The sequence below is a fragment of the Ambystoma mexicanum genome, chromosome 4q (assembly GCF_040938575.1).
Source record: "Ambystoma mexicanum isolate Mex_15411 chromosome 4q, UKY_AmexF1_1, whole genome shotgun sequence".
In the NCBI taxonomy this organism is placed as follows: Eukaryota; Metazoa; Chordata; class Amphibia; order Caudata; family Ambystomatidae; genus Ambystoma; species Ambystoma mexicanum.
Genome location: NC_090928.1, coordinates 440093623 through 440118241, shown reverse-complemented (window position 1 = coordinate 440118241; position 24619 = coordinate 440093623). Strand labels below are relative to the sequence as shown.

Sequence of the window (24619 nt, the reverse complement as noted above, 5' to 3'; positions counted from 1 at the left end):
CATTACGTCATCCGGGAAGTCCCAATCCTTATATTTTAGCCTCTCAGAAACCATACGTGAAGGCTGAGTGTCCTGACCTCTGGATGGAGAACCCCACCTTCCTCTTGCAAGAGAAGATCCTCTCTTTGTAGACGACGTATTGGAGGGCAGATGGACATGTCCAAAAGGTCCGGGTACCACGTCCTCCTGGCCCAATCCGGGGCAATTAGGATCATGGTTTTCCTGAACTTTCTCAACCTCCTGATTACACGAGGAATCACTGGGACTGGAGGAAACGCATAAAGGAGTGCAAGTACCCAGTCCACTACGAACGCGTCCCCTAGAGCTCCTCTTGGGGGAAATTCCGTTGAGCAATACAGTTCGCATTTCCGGTTGGCCCCGGATGCGAACAGATCCACTTGAGGGGTTCCCCAAAGGGCGAAGATCTCTTGAAGGACTTCCTGAGCTAGTTCCCATTCGTGGGAGACCGTGCTATGCCTGCTCAGAGCGTCCGCCTCCGTGTTCAACTCTCTGTCAAGATCAACTGCCGATAGAAAGATTCCTTCTTGATTTGCCCAGAACTAGAGCTGCATTGCCTCTCTGCACAGTGGAAGTGATCCTACGCCCCTCTTTAGTTGAGGTAGTACATGGCCACAGTGTTGTCCGTCATTATCAGGACATTCTTTCCCTGTTCAGAGCTAGTCTGATTGCCCTTAGCTCCAAAAGATTGATGTGTAGTTTGGACTCCGATGGAGACCAATGACAGCTGATTGTCAGATCGTTGGTGTGGGCTCCCCACCCTGTGAGTGAGGCGTCCGTCACTACCGTTATCTCCGGCCATGGTTGCCAAAAAGGTTCCCCCTTGAGGATATTCTCCTTGCAAGCCCACTATAGGAGATCTTGTGACACTTTGGACAGGACTTGCAGAAGATCTGACTTCTTCCCGAAAACTGGGACCATCGAGTCCTCATGGCCCATTGAAGGAATCTCATCCTCAATCTGGCCTCTGGCACCAGAAAAATGCAGGATGCCATGAGGCCTAGCAACCTTAGAAAGTCGAATGCCGGTAGATGTTGGGCATTTTGAAATTTCATTACCATCTGCAGAATGTGGTGAGCTCTCTCCTCAGGAGGCGAGGCTTTCCCTGAGGAAGTGTCCAGGATTGTTCCGATGAATTGGAGTTTTTGGCTTAGAATCATTTGTGACTTCTTGTAATTGAGGGAGAAGCCCAGACTGTGTAAGAAGTAGCAGGTCAAGGCCAGATGTTCCTGGGCTCGTTCTGGTGAATTCACCCTGATTAGCCAATCATCCAGATAAGGGAAGACGTGAAACCCCCTTCTTCTGATACATGCTGCCACCACCGCCATCAGCTTGGTGAAAACCCTCAGGCGGAGGTCATCCCAAAACTGATAATGAGAACCACCAATTGCAAACCTCAGGTACTTGCTGTGCTTGAGATGGATTGGCACATGATAGTAAGCATCCTGAAGGTCCAATGAAACCAGCCAGTCCTGAAGCTGAAGAACCTGAAGGATCTGAGAAAGGATCACCATCTTGAACTTGTCCTTCCTGAGGAATTTGTTCAAGCTTCTCAAGTCCAAGATGGGTCTCAATCCTCCGTCCTTTTTGGGCATGAGAAAATAGGGGGAGCACCAGCCCTTGTTCCTCACCGCTACAGGTACATGTTCTATTGCACCTTTCTCTAGCAGGGTTAAAATCTCCTGCACAAGGAGCGGGTCTGGAATTTTTACAGAGTTGGCTCCCGGTGGATGATCTTGAGGTCTTTGATGAAAAGGAAGACAGTAACCATGGGTCACTATCTCTAGTGTCCAGGCATCTGATGTAATGCCCCTATGGGGGATCCCTCTGGGGTCCTGTTGCGCTTCTCTAGGACACTAAACTAAGTAACTAGTTATCCCTCTGATTATCTGTTTTGGCAACAAGACCCCACAGGGATCCCCCATAGCTGCAAGTGGATCCCCACAATAACGGAATTGAGGCTACGGGCGCCGTGCGTCCTATTTATAACATCCTGTGATGTCGTCCTCGAGGGATATGGACCCAACGCCATCGACAGCTGTGGACATTACATGTCAACGATGTGGAATGCGTTGGAGGACATAATCCATTCGAAAAGCCTGGCTGCTCAGCTAGCTACCAACAAACTGTGTGGCACTTATACCAAAGGTTGATCTTGCTTACACCTGTAGTCCTAATTGTGTGTGGTGGTCCCAGAGGGTACTGTATGCAATTCTGCCTAACAAGAAGCGCATCCGGAACCCTCAAAGCGTGTTTCCCCAATGGATTCACTCGAGGCTTCTTGATAAAGGGAAGGCACTAACCGTGGGCTATTGTTTCCAGAGCCCACGCATCTGAAGTAATGGCTCGCCATTCTTCGAGATTCTGAGAAAGCCTGCCCCCCACTGGTGAACTGTGACTGAAGCCTTCAGATCGGTTTTGAAGTGGCAGTTGCAGAGGCCAATGGTACAGAGCCTGAGCCCACCACGAGGGAACATTCGTTGGCCCCTTTGACTGGCCAGTCCTCTCGCCTTTCCAAATCTGGAGTAACGACGAATGGATCTACCCCTCCATGGTTGTCCACTAGAACGAAATGGCTTATCCTTCTTGGTGATCTTGTTCAGACCACGATAACCGAGACATGGCCTCAATTCTGTTGAATCCTTCTTTGGTACGAAAAACAAAGACACCCCTCAAGGAGATTTGGATGGTGCGATAAGTCCATTCTGCAGATGCACATCAATGCATTGCTGCAGTGCTTTTTTCTCTACTGGAGAAAGCAAAAACATCCGGCTGAAAGGGACACTGGAATCCGGAACAAGGTCAATAGCGCAGTCCTAGTCTCTATGTGGTGGTAGGATCGTCTGTCCCTCAGGACTGAACAATTCCTGATATTGTTTGTAATTAACCGGGAGAACCGTCAATATTGATAATATGGAAGTGGGTTAGCCGGATGGCTCAACCCCTAAACTACTGTGGGTCGGAATAACACATGATTGCATACACTGTTCAGAACCCAGGAAAAGTGTTCTGGCGGACCAGTTGATGTATGGGTTACGTTTGGTCAACCACGGTATGGCCAAGATAACAAGGTAATGAGCTGTCCTGATCATCATACTTCTCTATGGACAGGCCTCTATTCTGTGCTTGGTCCATGGAATTCTATGGGTCAAAGCTAGGCGTAGCACAGCGTTTTCCTACTTCAAACTCTGCACTTCTTGGGATAAGCCCTGGACCGCAGCAACAAGCTCCTGCATTTGCTCCATGGCTTTCTTCTTTTCTTATTTCTTTTTCTGGTGTTGCAAGTTGTCAGATTCAGTCCCTTACCTCTTTGCTTTTGGTCTCCTTCGCTGGGAAGAGCTAAGGCCTGTCCTTCCACGTAGCCACCATACCACCTGATTACTGGATGACAGGTAAGCACTTCGGCTACCCCGAGAGCCAGGTCTCAGGGAAAAAATCCTTGAGGGGGGCAAATCCCAAGGTGTTGAACAGCAGCTCCAGGTAATTCATCAAATCCTGGTTTGTCTTTACAGGATCCAGGATGACATCTCCAGAAACCCAGGTGAGAATCCAGAGGAAACACGAAGGACCCAGCAAAGAAGGACGGCTGCTGGCAGGCTTGGAAGATATCAGAAGAATAAGGAAGGACCAGAGTTCCAAAAAGGTAAGAGGAAGGAGGCTGAATGTGGGCTCGGAGAGCACCCGGGAGAAAAGAATGGCGAGGCCGCGCAGGAGGGAGCAGCGCGACACAGGGGAAGCGCAAGAAAAGAAATTCTGGAAACTCTGTAAATAAAGAGAACTGCAAGAGAGTGGAGAAAAATGACTCACGAAGGCACACTAGCGTTCCGCAATAACAATTGCAACGCAAGAAGCATTCCGTGAAGGCTCTAGGTATTTCCGGGTGACAAAGGTTGCCATGCACGCAAACGTGATGACATCACAACATTGCATCGGGGCGCAATGCGGATGCGTCTCTGAAACGACATGCGATTGGAGAAACACCAGGCAGGTGAAAGCATGACAAATGTAAAAGCACAGAACTGTACATACATTGTCAATCTGGAAAAGTGAATACCCTTCATTTGAATGACAGACGTAACTTGATGGCCGTAGGCCAACCATTTTATGCACCGAATTATAGAAATACAGAATGCTATGCTTGACCAACAAGCGGCCATTTTAAACGTAGCAAGAATCGCCATTTTGCTTGTTAACCATTGCTCATTGCTTTCTGTCTAAAACTGCTTTGTAGCTTGCAATTCTTGCGGATTCTGCTTACTCTGCTCAACTGTTAACATTGTTGTCTGAATATGAAAGGGCAAGGTCGCGGGACTGAGGAGTTTGTTGAAACTCCTCATGAGTAGCCCAGAAAGGAATGCCCACGCTCCCTCTCTGTAGCCTTGAGGGAGAGCTGCAGGGCATTTAATCATTTCACAGCTGCCAGCCAGTCTCGTATTGTGGTAGAATATGTTAGAATAAACCAGCTAAAGGCTTGAATTATGCTCTTCTTACGGCCCCCCTTCGCAAAACCCTTTAGAGCGTGTCGGCTCCCAGGACACGAATAGTACCTCATGGATAGCAAAGCTTGGAATGTGACTCTTCCCCCGTGTGCAGCTTGCTTCTAAGAACAGAACCACTGTGTTCTGTTCAACAACTAAAAGATGCCTCCGCACTTTCTAATTACACATTGTTACTAGAATAGACAGTGTCATAATTGTCATACCCGTCAGAAATGTCAATCGTCATCCCGAGTTCAAAGAAACTTAATAAAGGAGGGTGTTAAACATGATTGTATGATATGCATTTTGTATATATGTAACTGACTCCCTCGAGGTCTAGGAAACTCACGTCGCAGGGCGTGAGACCACAGTTGGCCAATTGGGACTATTTTCGCTTGCAATAAACCCTAGCATTGGGAATTTGAACCTCGTGTCTGGTGCATCTTTTCGTGCATGGTTATTGCCTTGTTTCCATATTGTGAGGGACCCCTAGGGGCCCCTTTCAACATGTTCCATGGCTGTGCTGCCAAACGTATTGTTTTAGTATGCATTGTCTCCATAATTTGCTTTGGCCTCTACACTAAATAGAGAGGAATCCCTAAGTAGGTAGCATGGTTTGACATGGATTTTAAAAATCAGCCCTATACACTGATTCTGAGAGGCCACCGTATTCTGGTGAACAGGCATAAACACTAATGACTAGTCAAACTATCTGTGTAGTGACACTGAACAGCAAGACTTGGACGCAGGTACGCATAGACCGATGAAGTGGTCAGTGTTAGGCAAGATTGTAGGTAGTAGCCCTGTGGGAGACCACGCCAGCCTTGTCCTCTTTCTTGGCAATAGATAACCCAACTATTGGTATAGGTCTGTACTACACAAGTTCGGAGAGTGACTGAGCAGCCAGACTTTTCGCAAGAGGGGTAAATGTGAGCTGTAGAGATGCAACATAGAGATTCACAGTTACAAGTACCCAAATAACACTTATACTCCACGTTTTCTAGTAAAATAATTATTTATTTAACTGTCAGTTTTAAAATAAGCCTTCTTTAGAAAGGGCAATATGCAACAATAAAATACACTTCAAAAACACTTTCTCAGATTTAAGTTAAGCAAGTAGATACCCTTTTGGGATGTCACACACACACTTCCTACACCCTGGGGTGACTTCAATTGCTAGGACACTGAGGACATTGATAGATCACTTTTGACACTAAAATCAATACTGAGGTTGTGATAAAGGAAGAGGTTAGGGAAGGAAACAAAGGTTAACAAGTTCTCGGAAGAGGTAAGTACTTTACAATCCCCCAATGAAGTATAGGTTAACCCTTTCCCAGCAATACAATAAACTTATGTACCACCTATGACGGACAGTTAAGCACAAAGTCAATGGGTCAGAAGAGTCCGCAGGGAGCCAAGACAGCCAATGTCAATTGGACAAAGTCTAGGGGAGCTGAGGCACCTCTTGTAGATAGCACACAAGTCTTGCACAATGTTATATAGAGAGTTTGTAGAAAATAATCACTGTTGAACCCCAAGCTGCAAGCAACACTGCAGAAAAAGCAGCTACTGGAAGTCTCCAGTGAGACAGACAAGCTACAGACCAAAAAGCTAAGTACACCTTTAGTCAAGACAGTACCTTAGGTTGGAAGAAGGGATCCAGCTGGCTTCTGTTCAGGTTGCAGTCCTTCAGTTCCTGGGCATCAGTCGTGGAGACAAGAGGGAGGACGTCTGGAGGACTCCTGCACTGCAGTTTGAAGGTCGTTGGCAGCAAAGGGCTCTTTCCAAATCAGCGGCACTTCACGGTTTCAGCTACTGGTTAATAGCACCACTGCGTTTCTTGGACACCTTATGGGCACCCCTTGCTTCTGGGATCCAGCACTCTGTTGAGGTGGTTCAGGCTTGGGTCGTCCTGCTTCAAGAGGGTCCTAAGGATCTTCCTGGCGCTCAGGTCCGACTTAAAGACGATGCTCTTGTTCCTGGTGTTCCTGTCCCCTGGGCCTCAGTTTCAGCAGCAGCAAAGAAGTACTGCCAGCAGGGAAAGGCCTTCTAGTCAAGTTCGTCTTGGGGTCACAGTTGGTCCCACCAACCCAAGGGAAGAAGTTGTCACTTCCGGGTTTCTCTAGTCGAAACGAAATTTAGAGCTTCAGCACTGCAGCATGGCTTCACCGGGCAAACCAACGATGCAGGAGGGTGCAGCAAGCTTCTCTTCCAGTTAATTTCTTCGGAATCTTCGTCCAGTGGTCGACTCTGCCTTCTGTCTGAGAGACCTCACCTTTTATGCGGGTTTCCCCCATTCGTTGGCAGCCTAGCTGTCACTCACACAGCAGGGTGGCTGTCCTCAAAGGACTGCCAGCCAATCACCTTTGTGTGCATTCAGGTAACCAAGGAGACTAAGCACAGGGAGTTTCGGGCACCTCCCTCGCTTTCTGACCTGCCAGACACGCTGGAGCCAGCGGCGGTAAGACAAAACGAACAAAGGGACTAAACCTGGTTTGGCGCGCAGAGGGTAAACTCAAGAAAGAACTCGCAAGCAAGAAAAGGCGAAAAAGAAGACTGGGCCATTTTGACAAAATAGGCACCCATGGGTGCAATACTGCAGCTGAGGATTCAGCCTGCGGTAACAACGCACAAATGGCAGGGAAATTAAACCACTGCCACCAGCCATTAAAAGTCGTGAGGATAACATAAAAAATGTCACATGAGTAAGTAGGAAAAGGGGCTACTAAGTAACCCCCCCAGTACTTCCACATAAGATGGGGTGTGCTGGACCTACCTTTTCTCTTTGTAAGTAAATTCAATTTCACTTTACTATTCTTGGCAATAGTAGTTCACACAAGAAATTATATTTAAACCGCATGAGAAATCCAAAGGATTTCTCTGTGACACTGCACCGAAGGTGCTTTGGGTCACCATACAAAAAGTAGATGCCTATGGAGTTTGTCAGACTCCACAAACTGAGGAAACATATAATCCAAATTAGGCCAAACACATGAGAGAGTGAGAAAAAGTTCTCACTCACTCCAGGGTTAAAATTAAAAAGTCAAAGTCCAGCAAAAGAGCTGGGGGTCCCTAAGGTTGAAGGGAATTAGCACAGAAATGAGAATTCTCCCCAATAGTTGACCCTAAACAGCAGGTTACAGGTTACAGGTAGCGCCATAGAGGGCGAAGGCTTAGCACAGGGCAGCAGAAATTGTCTCGTGCCGGAGAACAGCTGCGGGAGTGTGAGGCTCATTGTACCATGACAAAGCAGAAGATTTAAAGCAGAAGAAAAAAGCCATTTGGTTACAGCTAAGTGGCAAGAGCCTCTCACATCAGGTCTAACCAGCAACAAAAGGACAAGGAGACTACAGTAAGTTGCTGGGATGAATGTTTTTAGCAAAAAAAGGCAGAGGGCAGCAGAACAAGAGCTTGAGCCAAGATTCTTCAGGAACTGAAGCAGGGATGTAGAAGCAGAATGACACTGCACAGCCAACAAAAAAAAGCAGTAGGATCCTCAGGGGCAACCCATTCTTACAGCAGACAGGCCTTTAGAAAACATATCTTGTGAATGTCCTGGGGTCTCCCTAGATATACATATATGCACACACATGCAGGGTTACCTTCCTTACCAATCAAAGTAGCTAAAGGCCACTATGTGTGGGCATTTGGCTACTAAAGGTAAGAATGATACAGGATGGTGTGTCCAAAAACGAAACTTGAAGCTAACACCAACCTTCTTCACAACACACTTTCTATGGAAGAAAAACTACCAGTGACAAAATAAGTTGCTGGTAGTCGCAGGGGCTACTAAGTGCAGAACACGGTTTAAAGATGGAGGGCGACTTTAGCAGAAGTACATTTGTTATCAAAAATAAAGCCAAAAAGCAAGCAAAAGGTTTAGGGATGCCTTGTTTCAAGCAAAAGGAATCCCTAAATAATTGTGACTGCATTGAGCTGGGGGAAGTTTAAATCACAGTCTTCAATACATGAACACAGAGTTGATTGAATGCTTCATAAGAGGATGTGAACATGTGTTAGGAAAGATTACCCTTTACTGCTGCACCTTTCCTTCCATTTTTTTGGACCCCCAAACGTTTTGCTTTTATTTTTGTGCCTGACCTGTTCTTTTTACAGTGTAGTGAAGCCTTAAACTTCACTACACTGGCTTTTGTTCATCCGTTATGGGGAAACTGACATTTCATTCAGGCTGTCAGTACTGAGAAACATTGTTTCCCTTACTTTGTTACCACTTTTAGTAACATTTTACCACTTGCGGTAGTTTTCATCATTGTACAATGCATCTTACAATGCAGTACAATGGGGTACACATTTTGTTTTGTCCTAGACTAACAGAAGATTTGTGGTTACTCTAGGTATGCTAATTGGACAAGCTGCTGGCTGTATTGACTTTTTACAATTTTTTGGTGCCTTTCATTTTAGCCTTCCCGTGTCTGGCTACTCACTGTGACAAGTGGTCAAACAAGGTCATGCCGCAAGGCTTTTCACTTGTCCTTTGGCCATTGTGTCTTTCAGGCTTCTTCCTGGCTGGCGAGGCCAGGAAAATCCTTCTATGGACTTCCAGTGCCCAAGAAACCAGAGGCTTTTGGCGGGCAACTGGGGGGCTGTGTTTTTGCTGCCAGGAAGTGGACTGGGACAACCTGGTCCCAATCCACAAACTGGTGCCAGTGTGTCCGAGTTGTATGCATGAGGTTTGCCTCCAGTGGTACTGATTGGACAACTGCTGGGGTGCATGTGTGGGGGGCAGATCTGTCACATGCTATTGGGAGCTACTGCTCTTACCTGGCTTTTAGGATAGGAAGAGGACCCCTGCACCCACTCTAGAAAGATCCTGGAAGAATCTTAAGGAGGCAAGACTCCTGTCCAGCTACAAGACTTGCGAGGAGACCCGTGTACCCGTCGGAAGGATTGGCCACCAACTTCTGCTGCTGCCCTGGCAGAGCCCTGTCCTGTGGAAGATCTCCAGCAGTCCTGTGAAGGAGCTGCGACCCTTGGAGTGGCACGAACATCCATTCTCGATGTCAGAGTCCTACGAAGAAGAGCCTTCGGAAGTGCCACAGGAGCACCCATGGCTGACCAGCTCTGAGTTTGGGCTACCAGGCAGCAGACATTGCTGTTCTGAGTTGAGGCCTGGAACTTGGGGGATCTTCAGTTTATGCAACAAGACTTCCCTCTGCGGAATTCCGTGGTCCCAGCATCAAGGTGACCCGAGATATAAAGCATAGTTCGACCGCGGCAAGTGAATCCCTTTGAGTCACTGTGCATAGGTGGCCATCGGCTAAACTGCTTACCTGCGTCCATTCCTGTCCTGAGAGGGGAACTGCATTGAGTTCTGCTACATTCTTCAACTGGGAGACTTTGCACCAGCATTAAACACCAACCGGAGAGCTGCTCGAACCTGCAACCCCTGGGAATCAAGGGAGGCTGACGATGGGAAAAGCAACCTTGGACCCTCTATAATCGACCTGCTAAGTCAGCGGGTGAGTTTTAGCAATACCTACCTGAACCACTGTACTCCCTTTTAAAGGTTCGGTAACTTTTAGGAACTTTTAGATTACTTTGGCTTTGCCACTGCTTGTTCACACAAACACTACGAAAGTTGGGAGCACATTTGTTAGCTGGTTTAACTCGACCCCTGGACCCTAGAGACCCTACCTTCATTTTTTCCACCTTCACAAAACTGGATGGAACTTTGCTGAACTTTTGGGCACAAGACCCCATACATTTTAGGGATGGACTTCTGAATTTAGGGTTGAATCTCTGTGGACTAGCATTGCTAATACTGATCTGTACCTTCCTTTTCAGGGGTTTGATATGTATTTTGCCCTACTCCAGTAATTGTATATATGTATCTAATGTTTAATTTTTAGTGATAATATTACCTGTTAGTAGTCATGTTTCACTGTGTTATTTGGCCATAAGTAAAGAAGCATGTTTAAACCTGTTTGTCTAAGTGTGTGCTTTGACTATTTCACTGTGTGTGCTCATTGTGGACCCCTTGCCAGCTCACCACCTCCTGAGACTTGGCCTAGACAACTCGCCTTGCTACCTTGAAATGGTTTGGCTACAGCTCCCAGGGTTGTCCCTGTCACAATACTAGGTTGGCCTTTTATACATCTGTCAACCAGGCAGTGTAGAAAATCAGTCCTATGTGATGCATCAGAAATTTGTATTATCTCAACACTGCAACAATATTTACGTGAACACTTGTGTCTAAAACATGAGTATTTACCTATTATTGGCTAAATTTTCTAGGCATCCTTCAATGAACCTCATTCTGATCTGTCGGTCTGTAAACCAACAAACCAGGGAGCACAGGAGTTTTTCTGCTTCATTGATTAATCCTTCAGAGAGGTGAATCTGAGGAGAAAAGGAAAAAACAGTGTCATAAAACCACGATGATCCCCTGCTGGTTTAACAGGTATGTAGATATATTTAACTTACTGCATCTTCATCCTGGACCAAATCCCACAGAAGTGTGTTTCCCTTCTTACAGACATTATCCAGGTTAACATCAGTTAAACCATTGCTGGTGTACTGGTGTTTATGTACTCCCGAACCTGTGCAAAATAAATATCAAATATGTAAAACAAATCCTCATTTGCTTTTGTAAGCTAGCCAATAATACAATTCCCTGAATACGACTCAACTCAGCAGATCACTGCCACGTTTAGCAGTGGAAGTAAATCCAAACATTACTGCATAAATTGACTTGTCAGTGGTGATAGGCAGCGCATCTTTAGAGTTCCCTCAGTGTGATGTAGATCACTGTTCAAGCAGATTCACCCTCATTTGTCATGTACTTTGTTTTCAGAGGATAGCGTCACATCATTCAAGACATTTCATAATGCAGCATCTAAAATAACTATGGTCATTACGAGACTAATCATATACATCAGAAGTAAGTTAGGATGATGTGCAATGATATATAATAACATAACAAGGATAATTAACCTATCCTCCCGGAAAAATGAACCAGCAGGAAAATCTAATTATAAATAAGTTTCCATTAGTGAAAAGGCATAAGTCACAGTGTAAGTCGTTTGGTATTAACCTTTGAAGGCTCCACACCCCTAGTGTACGGGTGAACATTGCCATCGATATAATAGCCATGCTGCTTTTTGCGAGTATGAAACCTAATGTGTGAGCCTATTTGTCATCTATTCCAAGTGATGTGGGTTTTAGTCCCAAAAGCACTTGCCAGGGGTTCCCAGGCCAGACTTCCCAGTTAACATGTCCACTCCTGTAATCACCTGGGGCCAAAACCTAGAGAAAATTGGGCAGAATCACACCAGGTGATAAAAGCCGCCCACAGATCTCTGGACCTGCGACAATCCAAGGACTGAGTTATGATCAATACGGTCTAACAATCAAAGTAATGTACTTCCTAAGTAGGATGTTAAATTGCAGCTGTTTACAACAAGCATTTTTAGAAACCTCCACTCCAATCTTTATACATAGTCGCGATTGCTCCACGCAGGCCCTTTTCTTCAGCATCGTAATCCTATGGGTACTGCCCCTAAGAATCATCACTGTTGAGAGCAACTTAAAATCCCTGGGATTCACTGTGGCCAATTCTTCCTTGCAGCCTTTGTGCCACTAACAAACTGTAAGAAGTGACCCCTCTATAATATTGTGCAAACTTTGGAGTAAATCGAGCAAACTCGTTAATGCGGTTCAGGTCTTTGAATACTGTGCAGTGTGGCAGGTTAGAATTAGGACTGACAATGAGACATAGTTCAAAGGATTTATTTTTGTCAATTCCAAAATAATCTTTCCCTAAGTCTACAAGCGTGATCCCTATTCCATAAAAACAAGTTTAAAAAAAGGTGCTTGTCAGGATGTCTTTAAAATAATAAAGTCCTCTGTCTGGATCGGCTTACTTTCCCCATCTCAAAAGAAAACGACAAAGACAAATTTCGGCTGGGATGGCTGCTGGCTTCTGACCCCAACCCTGTCCCTTTTAGTCAAGGCTTTCACCCATTGTATCGGGTCCAAAAAAAGAAGACAGTTCTTAGTGTGCTGGAAGGTTCTCCAGGTGCCACTGTCCAGGGGTCTCTTCTACTCTCACTTCGACCCTGTAGTGGGTCTCCTGCAATCCCCACATTCAGGCTCTTCTTATTCTTATTTCCCTAACTCTGGGACTTACTCAGTCTCTGTATGCTCCAGGGCACTTTCCCTTCTCATTCCCCTGCCCTGGGGTATGCTTCTTGCTCTTTCACCCACCCCCCTTTCCACTGGAGCCTCATATGCTCAAGCAGTGCTCCAAGCGAGGGACACTGAGTCGGGTCTCTCCTGTCTCTGCAGAGCTGCTTACAACTGGGCTCTGTTGAGGCTTTCCTAGGCTCTTCCCACCAGATCCTGCAGTTCGGTCTCTTTGGAATATTTCCTTAAATAAGGGGTCAACGTGGCTCTGCTTTGAACTTCCGCAAGTCTTTCACCTCCTTATCGCAGATTCCTGGGGCTGCACAGGCCAGCCTTCAGCTGCAGCTGCAACTGGATCAATATGCACAATCCTGGTGGTGGGCCGTGGTCCTACCCACTGACACTGGCGATCCCTATCCCTCGCCGGACCCACCGCCTTTGGCCTGTTTGACGCAGCGGGTTCTGCTGAGGCTCCTACACGATTAATTCTCTCAGGGACGCTCCACCAGGGGGCTGGTTCGTTCGTCTCTCCTCATTCTTTAAAGGAGACTGGGCACACCTAGGGTCAGAAGCCAAGGTAGCCATTAATAAATCTAGTTATTGTGAAATCTAGCCCTTAGATACCCTACAAAGGTGTTAGTACTTGTGAGGTGTCCGAAGAGAAGGATGGTGACTTATACTCCTCACTGGGTCTTTATCCCATATGGGGGAGTCACCTCCAGTAGGATTCTGCTTTCCTTGTCCCGCATGGGTGTGTTAAACGTGGTGGTCTAACCGCTCTAGTGTCAAAGTGGGAGGTTCCCCATTGGAGAGGTGACGATCAGGCAAATCCCTATGACTCAGTATTTGCACCTACGTTTTTGAAAGATCTAGCCAAGCCCTAAAGCATCTATTCAATAAATGACTACTTGCCTTCCTGTGCTGAGCTTGATCACGGATAAAAAAAGCCTAATTTAACAGAGAGATCTACATTCATCCAATTATCGCGGTTCAGCTGGCACACCATCTTCAAACCTCTGTGAGGCAAACAGCAAATGTGATGGCAAAAAATATGCCTCAAAGTCCAGTGCGCTACGGCCCTCCTCTTCTAACTTTCTACTACATAAGGGAAACCTTACACCTGCCCTTCCCCAGAATAAATTATTAATCTTTTGATTCAATTCTTTAAACATGGTGGTTGGGGCACAGTCAGGGGAGCCAAAAAACAAACATACAAACAGGTGACAATCACCCTCTTGCACAATGCCAATCATGATTCCCCAAACATTCAATAATACCCGCAATTTGGCTAGAGACTCCCTAAACATACTGATGAGGGAGAACCAGTAAAAAAGAATCTGTTGTCACCAGCCCATCCTGGTCACATCATGTAAGTAACCACAACGTTACCAATAACAAAGTTATAGAGAGAGAAAGGCAATATGTGCAGGGAAAAATGTTACTATGAAGATGAGGCCAAGGCTTGCTGATGCAAAATACCCCCCCCCTCCACCCCCATGCCATAGCTCTCAACTCACACGCTTTTGGTGGGTGTCACCCGCCTTGTAAACAGCTGACTCACCAGGCAAGCCTCCTGCACGTCCATTCGTTTCAATGGGCCTCTCGCCCGCCAAAAATAAAATCGGGTGTTTTCACCCGCCTTTGCGACCCAAATGGTTGAGAGCTATGCCATGCATCCAGGGCCTTGCTCCTGGTGTAAGGGGCAGAGAAGGAAAAGATGTTTTCAAGTTAGCCATGGCAGGTTATACTACTAAACTCTTTGGAGTGAACAGGAAGGGCAGGTATGTTAATATCTGATGAGGTGTCCAGGCCACTTGCATCTTGCAAGTCTGCAGCAAGGTCCACCAAGTCACCATCCTCCATGTCAAACTGCTCTGGGACGTCCCCAAAGTCCCTAGGGTGAAAGGGTTCCAAGCAAAAGGGAATAGAGACTCTTCCTCATCAAGGTCTTCCAAATGAAACATGAATGTACCCCTAGTGAGTGGAGCATACTCCTGTAGAATTTCCAGCATCAACTGTGCTGTTGAGGATTCCAAAATGCAGGCTGTATCAGGAAGACGTGTCGAGCACTCTCTGTCTTCAAATCGAAACCTCCATCCAGAAATCAACCTAAACTCACTATTTAGTCGTTATGAAGTCACAGCAGGGGTCACCTGCTATCCCGCCACCAAAGTGACACAAACGCCTGCAGCGGACAATAGCCTGATATCCCAGCATCAAGGATTGACCACGCACACGAGCGTAGGTCTCTGCAGACATACCACCGGCTTGAATAGCTGTGGGCGCTTTGGTGGGGCCTGGAGGGCACGCATGCTGTATTATCCGTCATGACCTAAGAAGAGGCAGCGCTCCGTAAACGGTAAGGGATGCCTGCAACTAGAAATATTCACTGAGCCGGCTCTGAGCCCACAAAGTGCATTGAAGACACGGAGCGCAGTTGAGGTCATCCGAGCGCAACACAAGTGCCACTGCAAAAGGAGCCTAAAGACCAACCAGTCTTTAAAGTGTATTGAGAATTGTCTGGAGTAAACAGCATAAGGTGAGCGTGGCGGCCCGCAGCCAATACTTAACGTGTGGCTGGAAATCATTGTTCGCTGCCCGAAATGTCAGCTGGCCCCATTATTGATCACCTATTAGCATACCAAAGGGAACCCGGGAGCCATGAATTGCCCCTATTTGAAATTAGCAGAGCTGATCTATTTGAAGTGTGTGCCGCGGTTCACACAGCCTCAGCAGCTCCATAGGGAACCTAGCTCTAGTAAATAACTTCAAGCTACACCTCAACTAATAACAATCAGAACTACTTCTAACGAGAGATCAATTCCTGCTTCTTACCAATAGGCTATTCCCTACCTGCGGCCCCGTAACAACAAGGCCTTGTCCTGTACCTATAAACAATTGCACAATTTGATACCGGGAACAGGTGCACTGGCACATACTTGTGAAGGGGACACACCATTGTTAGGGAGAATTCTCATTTCTGTGCTAATTCCCTTCAACCTTAGAGAACCCCAGCTCTTTTGCTGGACTTTAGGACTTTTTAATTTTAACCCTGCAGTGAGAGCCCTTTTTCCCACTCTCTCATGTGTTTTCAACTGATTTGGATTATGCGTTTCCTTTGTTTTTGGAGTCTGACAAACTCCATCGGCATCTACTTTTGGTAAGGTGACACACAGCACCTTCAGTGCAGTGTCACAGAGAAATCCTTTATATTTCTAATAAGGTTTAAATATCTTTTCTGGTGCGAAGTAATGTTCCCCAGAATAGTAAAGTGAAATTGACTTTACTTAACTTTTCTCTTTGTAGGTCTAGCACACACCATCTTATGTGGAGTTCTGGGAGGTTACTTAGTAGCCCCTTTTCCTACCTACTTACGTAAAAATGTTTATGTTACCCTCACTACGTTAATTGGCTGGGGGCATTGGTTTAATTTTCCTACCATTGTGCTTTTCTACCACAGGCTGAATCCTCAGCTGCAGTATAGCACCCATGTGAGACCATTTTGTAAAAATGGCCCCGGTCTTTTTTCCCCCCATTTTCTGTTTGTGAGGTCTTTCTTGGGTTTTATTCTGCGCGCCAAACCAGGTTTGAGCTCTTTGTTCGTTTTGCCTTTGGCAGGCTTCAGTGCTGAAACCCACCTCGGCTCCAGTGTGTCTGGAAGGGCAGGAAGTGAGGGAGGTTCCCGAAACTCGCCTGTCCTTTGTCTTTAGCAATGCCTGAATGCATCCAGTCCTGATTGGCAAGCTGGCTGTCCTTGTAGGAAAAGCCACCTTGCTGTTTGAATGACAGCTAGGCTGTGCATGAATGGAGAAACCTGCTTAAAAGGTGAGGGTTTTGGGACTGAAGACAGAGTCGGCCACTGGGAAGAACAACCCGACAAAAAAACATGTACGAAGCTTGCTGCATCCTCCTGCACCGTTTAACTGCTGGTGAAGCCCTGTTGCTGTGCTGAAACTCCTTTTTCTAAAGAGAAGCTCCAGAAGGGACTACTTCTTCCCTTGGGTTAGTGGGACCAAGTAACCCCGAACCCCACTCCACTGGACCACCTTCCCTGACTGGTTATACTTCTTTGCTGCTGCATGAACCGAGTGCCAGGGGTTGAAAAATCTGTAGTCGAATGCAACCTCAGTGATCCGGCCAGAAGCTCCAGGAGTCTCCCCAGGAACCTCCAGAAGCAGGACGACCAGAGCTCGAGGTCCCTCACCAGAGTGCAGGACTCAAGGAGTGAAGGAAGCCCAACCGGTATCAAAGATCACCGGTGGTGCTGTTTACTGAGCACTGAAACCGCGAAGTTCCGCTGATCTGAAAAAAGAGCCTGTAGCTGCCGCCGACCTCCGAATTGCTGCCTCAGAAGTCCCCAGACGTCCTCCCTCTTGTCCCTACGACTGAGGCCCAGGAACCCAGGATCTGGATCGCTGCAACCAGACAGAAGCCAGCTGGACCACTCTTCTTCTAACCAAAGGTACCGTTCAGACTTGGGTTACTAACCTAAGTGCCTGTAGCTTGCTCTTCTCAGTTGAGACTTGCAGTAGCTGCTTTTCTAGAGTTGATTTCGGCTCTACCTTTCACAAGTGTAACAGCTTGTGACCCTACAATGATTTTTCTTCAACAAACTCTCTAACTTTGTGCAAGTCTTTTACTATCTAAGAAGTGCCTCAGCTCCATAGACGTTGTTCCAATTGGCTGTCCTGGCTCCCTGCAGACTTCTATTCCATTTTACTTTGGTACTTACTGTCCCTCATAGGTGATACATTGGTTTTAAACTAATATTGCTGGGAAAGGTTTTTATCTAGACTTCATTGGAAGATTGAAAGTGCTCACATGCTCCGAGAACCTGTTTAACCTTTTTCCTTCCTTTAACCTTTCCTTTTTGCAAACTACAGAATCTACAAAGTGTACTAGTGATATATAAATGCAATTACTGTCCTAGTTAGTGAAGTCACCTCCGGGTGTAGGAAGTGTGTAAGAAGCATCTCTAAAGAATATCTACTAACTTTGTGGTGATTCAGGAAAAGTATTTTAAAGTGCATTTTGATTGCTACATATATTACACATCTTAAAGAATGCTCATTTAAAAACTACTGTTAAATACATAGATAATTAATTATAACATAAACCTTGGGTTTAAGTGTTACCTGGCTACTTGTATGTGCGTATTTCATTGCTACAGCTCACATTTACCCCTCTTGAGATAAGCCTGGCTGCTCAGTCACAGTACCAACTTGTGTAGTACAGGCCTTTACCAATAGGAGGGTTACCTAATACCGAGAGGACAAGGGTTGTGTAGTCTCCCACAGTGTTACTACATCAATTCTTGAATAACAGCCATTGAAGCAATGTAGACTACAAGAATGCCCTATAGCAGATGTCGGGCCTATCCGCATACACCTTCACTCACATTAAGGACTGAGAAAAGCTCCCGGGTCTGATCTAGTAGTGCGCCTGCACCCCGGGGACACAAAGGCGAATCTCTACAAGACTTTGACCCCAGTTGATGGATTTCGGGGTGTGGAGATAAACAAAGTCAAGCTGGGCAACCCCTGCTGCAGCAAAAATCACAAAAACCACTGGAAAAACCTTGGGGCAAGCAGCAAAACTCTCCCTGGGCCCAAGGCACCCCCCTCTTCAACACAGCAACAAGTACCCCCAGACATGGTGGCTTCTTCACTAAAAGCTTTCAGGAATTTCAAGATCAGTTCACCCTGAACTTTCCATCGCAATTTACAGCATTCACGTCTGATAAAGGAACTCACTAGCTGAGGTCAGTAAAGAAATAACATCCTTGTCTGAACGCGTCGATTTAGACAAAACAAGCCTTTCAAACTCTGGACACAGACTGTAAACAAACAGATGTAGCACTAGAAGACTTGTCCAGAACAACACACAACTTAGTACTTTAATATGAGGACCTTGAAAATAGATCACATCTGGATTAGGAACCTTCCAGAAACTATCTAGGATTTAGAACTAAAAGACGCCACGGTTCAGATATTCGCAAATCTCTTCGCTGGAGAAGAACCCATTGATGTACTGCTAGACAGGGTCCACAGGGTCTAACCGAAAAGAACAGAACCTGGCTCCTGCCGCTGAGATGTTCTGGCAGCCTGCGCATCATATCCTCAAAAGGAACCCGTAACTCAAGGAGGCGAGGGTCTCAGCGACTATCTCATATAACGGAACAGAAATTCAATTGTATCAAGACCTTTCAAAGATAACCCTCCAAAAACGCAGAGGCTTACAGGAAGTTGTGCGAGTTCTTCAAACCTGGGGCAGAAGATATAGGTGGAATTTTCCTTTTGGGCTATCGTTTACCCTGTATGGCAGGCAACAAAGAACAACGACTAGAGAGGCAGGACTGACTGTGCTACAAATGCAAGAAGATTCCACAGGCGCGACATTGGAAAGTGCCCAACTTTAACACTGCAACAAAAAGGACTGACATTCACGACTGAGAGGCCTGATCCCCAAATCTTAACGGTAACACATGGCTGGACTCTATCAGGCATTTCTTCTGGATGGATTAATCATAGACCTTTAGATTTTTGACAAGCAGCAAGACGGCGTGTGACATTCTCCTTTTGGAATCTATCTGTTCTTAGTAGCAGAAGAGGGAGCTAGCACTTCCCGCACTTTCTCCTGGGTATAAAGATGGATTGCAGCCGAGTGAGTTTATCCCGTAAAATGTTAGGTACTGTGAGTCACACCTGGGAATTCTTAGGACGGGAGTTTCAGGAGGGAGAAGTACATACCACATGGGAGTTATGTTGAGGGGCAGTCAGGGGAGGGAGGGTATTAAGATTGGGGGGGGGGAATCTCACCTGCAGTGTAAATGTATGCTACCTATTAAAGTACAATATCTGCAATGTACCAATAACCTTTAGCCCTCTGGCGTTTTCTGTAGCCGCTGCTGCTCTATGGAACGACCTCCCGCTATTCATCAAGAAAGCATCCAATTATTTAGCCATTAGAAAGGCTGTTACAACTCACCTATTTCAGGCTGAGCGGCGCTGTGACCTGCTGCTGCCTCCCTCCCGTAACGCCAAGATACCCTCGGGTGAACGTGCGCTCTAGAAATACTATTAACATAACATAACGTAACGTATTTCAATCACACAACTAAAATTCAAGTTTCTGACATGGAACGTAAGGGGGCTTAACACGCCACAAAAACGCAGGAAGGTGGAGTCTTCCTTGAGGCGGCACCAACCAGACTTGGTGGCGCTCCAAGAAACTCATATTAGCAAAACAGACAGAAGCAAATTCTGCTTACATCATTACGCTACAATAATACAGGCATGTGCTGTGAGCAAAACTGCAGGTGTGCTGATCGCAGTTAAAGAGGGTTGTGGTTCTCAAATAATTTGCACCAAAATACACAGGGAGGGCAGATATGCTTTCGTAGACCTTAAGATATCCTCCATCAAACTAACAGTATTGTCAATATATGCCCCTAAATCGGGCCATGATGGATTTTTTAAACACGTCATGGGCCTATTGGCGCAATTCATGGACAGAGATATATTAATATTGGGGGACTTCAATTTAACATGGGACCTGGCACGGGACAGAAGCAAGTTAACACACTGGGGCACACCCTCCATCTCGAGAGGGCTGCAGTGCATATTTGTGAGTCTATCCTTAGCAGATATTTGGCTCACCTTGAAGGAGGAGGCGAAAGGTTACTCCTTTTATTCACATGTACACTGGTCATTCTCCCGTATAGATTATGCCTGGTCCTCCAATCCATTATTGGGCATATAACACAAATCATCAAACACCCAATCACCCTCTCGGACCATGCCCCAATCACACTGACTTTAGATATTTAAAACTACCAAATTGCAGCTTTGGTCCTGGAAATTCCTGCCTGCTTTACTGCAAGATCATGTCGTCAGAGATGAAGTCGCTGCACACATGAATGAATACTTTGACCTAAACCAGAGGGGGGAGACCTCACTCAATATTACCTGGGATGTGTTTAAAGCTACTACTAGGGGAATCCTTACGGCCGCAAAAGCTAAAATACACAAACGGCTCATAGCCTTCGAAATAGAACTAGAGACGGAACGATCACATATTCTGAAAAAAATTGAAACCGCTACGAGCAATAGAATGCAGAAAGCATTCCATGCAGGGCGGGCGCTATTGCGCTCAATGAGAATGGCTGCCTGAACGATGGGCTCCACGTTGGGGAAGATCCTTTTCTGCAAAAGACCCGCTGCGGTGCAGTAAATCCTGATTATCTTGGGCCGAACTCTACATCTCCCACCCCTACAGACACTAGCCAGGCTGTAACCTGGGAGCTACGGCTGCTTGAAGATCGTTGCAGGACTCCCCTGCGAGGATCCGGGCCTCAGCTCCACGCAGCACTGCTCATACCACAATCAAGAGGTGAGGCTTTGGGGTACTAGTGGGGGAGGGGCGTCACTGCCCTGGCCGCGTGCCTCGACTGTGCTGCACTCCCCGGGGGAAGGCTCAAGGGTCATACTGCGACACTAGCACTCGGGTTGTTGGATGCTTGTTGGTCGCCACTGTATTCATCGCGGCTGAGCCCTCCGGCACTTGGAGACAGCACCCCCATCATGACTGCGGCTATTCGGTGGGCAGCCGCTGACTCCTGGAGATCCCCCCTGACTGGTGCTGGGCGCCCATCTCCCGGGCCGCTCTGCCCGCTAGGAGGTCACCGAACTGTGTGCGCCTGGAGACTGAGGTGCCGGTGCCTGGCTTGGCTTCCTGGCGCTCCTGTGGCTCCCCTCCCGCTGCTCACCAGCATGACGCAACGCATCCTTGGGCAAGGTAGGACCCTCAACGACGGCGCTGCGGGGGGTCTTGGGGGAGCCCCGCGGCGTATACATACTGCGCGACGGCGCATGAGATGCAGGGGATCCACAAACCCTTTTAAGTTATATGGACTTCATCACCCCCCTTCTACTGTAGCACGCTGGGAGGAAAGGACTGCATGCTCTTGGGCCACACACGGTGACTGTGGAGTCACCGACCATATGCCGTGCCGGGCACCCTGGCGTGTAGGCCTGACTTTGTCCCCCTTCTATGCCCCCCCACACCCCGGCACGGTCTCCTAACTAAACACATGCCTGAGCTGGCTTCTCACAATACTACCAAGAATTCATAATTAAGCATCCACAGCAGCAGGACGCGGACATGCATTGTCTGTCAGCCTTCATTGTTCTCCTTTCATAAATCCTGCATACTGCAGGCGCGTGCATCAACCTGGCATGTGGGGGCACGGCTGGGCGCAGTGCTCCTTGATTGCGTAGGAGGTTCTACCGGCATACTACTGCTAGCGTCGGCTCACGGATGTTGGGAGTCTTGGCAGGCTGTGTCTTTGTTGTGCTGAAGCAGCCTATTGGTCAGGCATAGTAACTAGCGGCACTGGCCCTCCCGTTTTACTTTTTGCATTCTTGGACCTACGTGGGAGGCCACAATCCAGCCTGGGACAGCCAGGTGAATCGTCTTATACCAAGCCACGTCCTTATGATCCATCAATCTGCTAACTCCGAGGCTGTGTGCACTAGGGACCCCTCCCCGATCATACTATTGTAAGGATCTGTATTACATGTTTGGACCCCTCCTATGCCTGTGTGATGGTGCAGGCTACCCTTAATTGACTTGGGCAGCTCGGACACAGATACCAGACTGACCTACCCTGCAGCACCTAGGGGGCACTCCCCCTGTGGCACCACGTCATATTGTTTCTTGGACTCAGATGGCAACCATTGAAGGGTATACATCCTGTATCGGATCGAGGTGAGGCCCCCCCCTCCGGTCGCGATGGGGCGGGTCTTGCCGCCTTGGTGTACGCACAATGTTTCATATCATGACAAAGGGGGCCAATAAAAAGCAGTGTTCTATTAATATGTACACAAAGACAGTGCAAAAATCAGGCTGACTGCAGTCCGAGCAAGAGACGTCCGCACCCTCAGACGCCCCCCGAGTCATCAAAAATGCTGGAATACATGCGCAAGGGCTTCACTGCACTACACTCTAAAATGGGCATTAGTGGGACTATATGCTCAATCAAGGCCCACATCGAGAAGACGGATTCCAGAGTGACTGAGGTGGAAAATAAAGAGGGCACCGCCGAGGATGATATTGGAGCCCTCTGTTCTGAAGGGAATGCCCGGTCCAGGAAATCAGCAAGAAGAATGAAGATCTCGACTCACGCACTAGACACAACAACATTCCCATAATTGGTATCCTGGAAGACAACATAGAGGGCCCCATGGAAGTCTATATAGAGCGCACGATGTTATCTCTACTAGAGTCCCCGAAGCTGTGTCCGCAATTCACCATCGAGAGGGCTCTTCGATCCTTGGCAGCAAAACCCAGGCCTGGGGCCCCTCCCTGACCCATAATAGGACAGGTGTTGAACTACCGCGTCAGACACGTTGTTGCAAGCTGCCAGGGTCAAGGGTGACCTCTTTTTAGGATCCTCCAGGGTCCACCTCTATCTGGACTTCTCCACGGCCATCCAGCAAGAGCGGAAAACCTTTCTGGCCGTCAAAAGATTGCCTGACTTGGGAATTAAGTACTCAATGTTATACCCTGCCAAATTCAGGATCCAGCATTCCAACCAAGTTCTGTTCTTTACAATTCCTGAGGAGGCATCCAAGTTCATCAAGGAACACTTTCCCGGGTGACCTGCATCCGGGATGGTATCCCAGAGTCAGCCATTAATCTGTTCAATGTTATCATTCAGTTTCTACTTTGGGTCGGGCCCTGGTTGGCCCTTTGGATGGAGGCTTCTGTTGGTTGTAATCCTGCTTGTTGCTGGCCCTGACCTGCTACTTTGATCCGACTTGTTTCTACCTTTGAATTATCATCACATTATGCACTGCAACATATCTAGTTAATACCCAAATGTGGTTACGTCGCAGCTCGGAAAGAGTTAAGCCCCCCCCAGGCAATGACACCTCTGGTTCTGTGTGGGGTTAACTTGTATTTGGGCATCACATCTCTGATTGGGAGGGAGGTGGGGGAGGGGAATTATAGTTGTGAAAATGCTTGGCAAGCGGCTGGAAGATCAAATATCCTTTTTTTGTCTGACAGGATTGTTGAAATCTCTATTTTATGCTTACCGGCTGGGCCACTGAATCCCAGTCCCCGGCCAAGACCAAATTGTACCTGAAACTCTCTTACCGATGTCTCGATGGCTGTTGGTGTTCAATGCATGAGCTGGAATGTCAGGGGCATGGGGAGTTATGCCAAAATGAGGAAATTACAACTCTATATTGAACGGCACCTGGTTTTTTTTTGGTTTTTTTATTTATTTATTTTTTTTTTACAGGAAACACGCGCTCTCTCAGGCACAAGCGAGGGATTCGCAAAGTCCTGGGGCACCCAACGGTACTACACTGCTTACTCCACTCAAAACCGAGATGTAATGGCACTTATTCCTAAAAGTCTTCAATTCCAACAGAAGATAGTACACATAGACCCAGCGGGGTGCTGTGTCATACTCTTTGGGTCACTACAGCGCAAGGAAATTGTATTGCTGAATATTTAGGGTCCCAACATTGACGATTCCGATTTCTATACACAACTCTCCTTACTTTTGGTTTGATTCTCACTTGTTCCAATTCTCAGGTGGTCTGGGAGGGGGGGGTGGGGGGGAGACTTCAATACCATTCTTGATGTCCAGTATGATAGATCAGGCTCCAAACCCAGACAACTGTCCAAGGCAGCTAAAACCATTATAGAACTGCAAGCTCAATTCTGCCTTACTGACCCATGGCGCCTGCTGTACCCTGATACTCAAATGTTCTCCTTTTATTCCTCTGTGCATGACTCTCACTCCCGCATCGATAGATGGCTCCTCACAGATACCCTAGTCAGGTTCGTTAATCACATGTCTATTCTTCCTAGGACGTATTCGGACCAATCCCCAGTAACAATCTCCCTTAAGTAGACCACAGACGAGCCCTTGACTTGCTCGTGGAGACTCAAGCCGCACTCCC

General features: G+C 47.1%; 1 protein-coding gene across 1 annotated transcript in view; it reads right to left on the bottom strand.

The window, feature by feature from the left end:
* USP34 (ubiquitin specific peptidase 34) overlaps positions 1-24619 on the bottom strand; it is a 3618222-nt gene that overhangs the window by 2733653 nt on the left and 859950 nt on the right. Inside the window, exons 16-17 of the mRNA XM_069608012.1 lie at positions 10941-11056; positions 10729-10856 (exon numbers count right to left, since the gene is read on the bottom strand). Of these exons, the coding sequence (XP_069464113.1) occupies positions 10729-10856; positions 10941-11056 (244 nt within the window). The remainder of the gene's footprint in view (positions 1-10728; positions 10857-10940; positions 11057-24619) is intronic.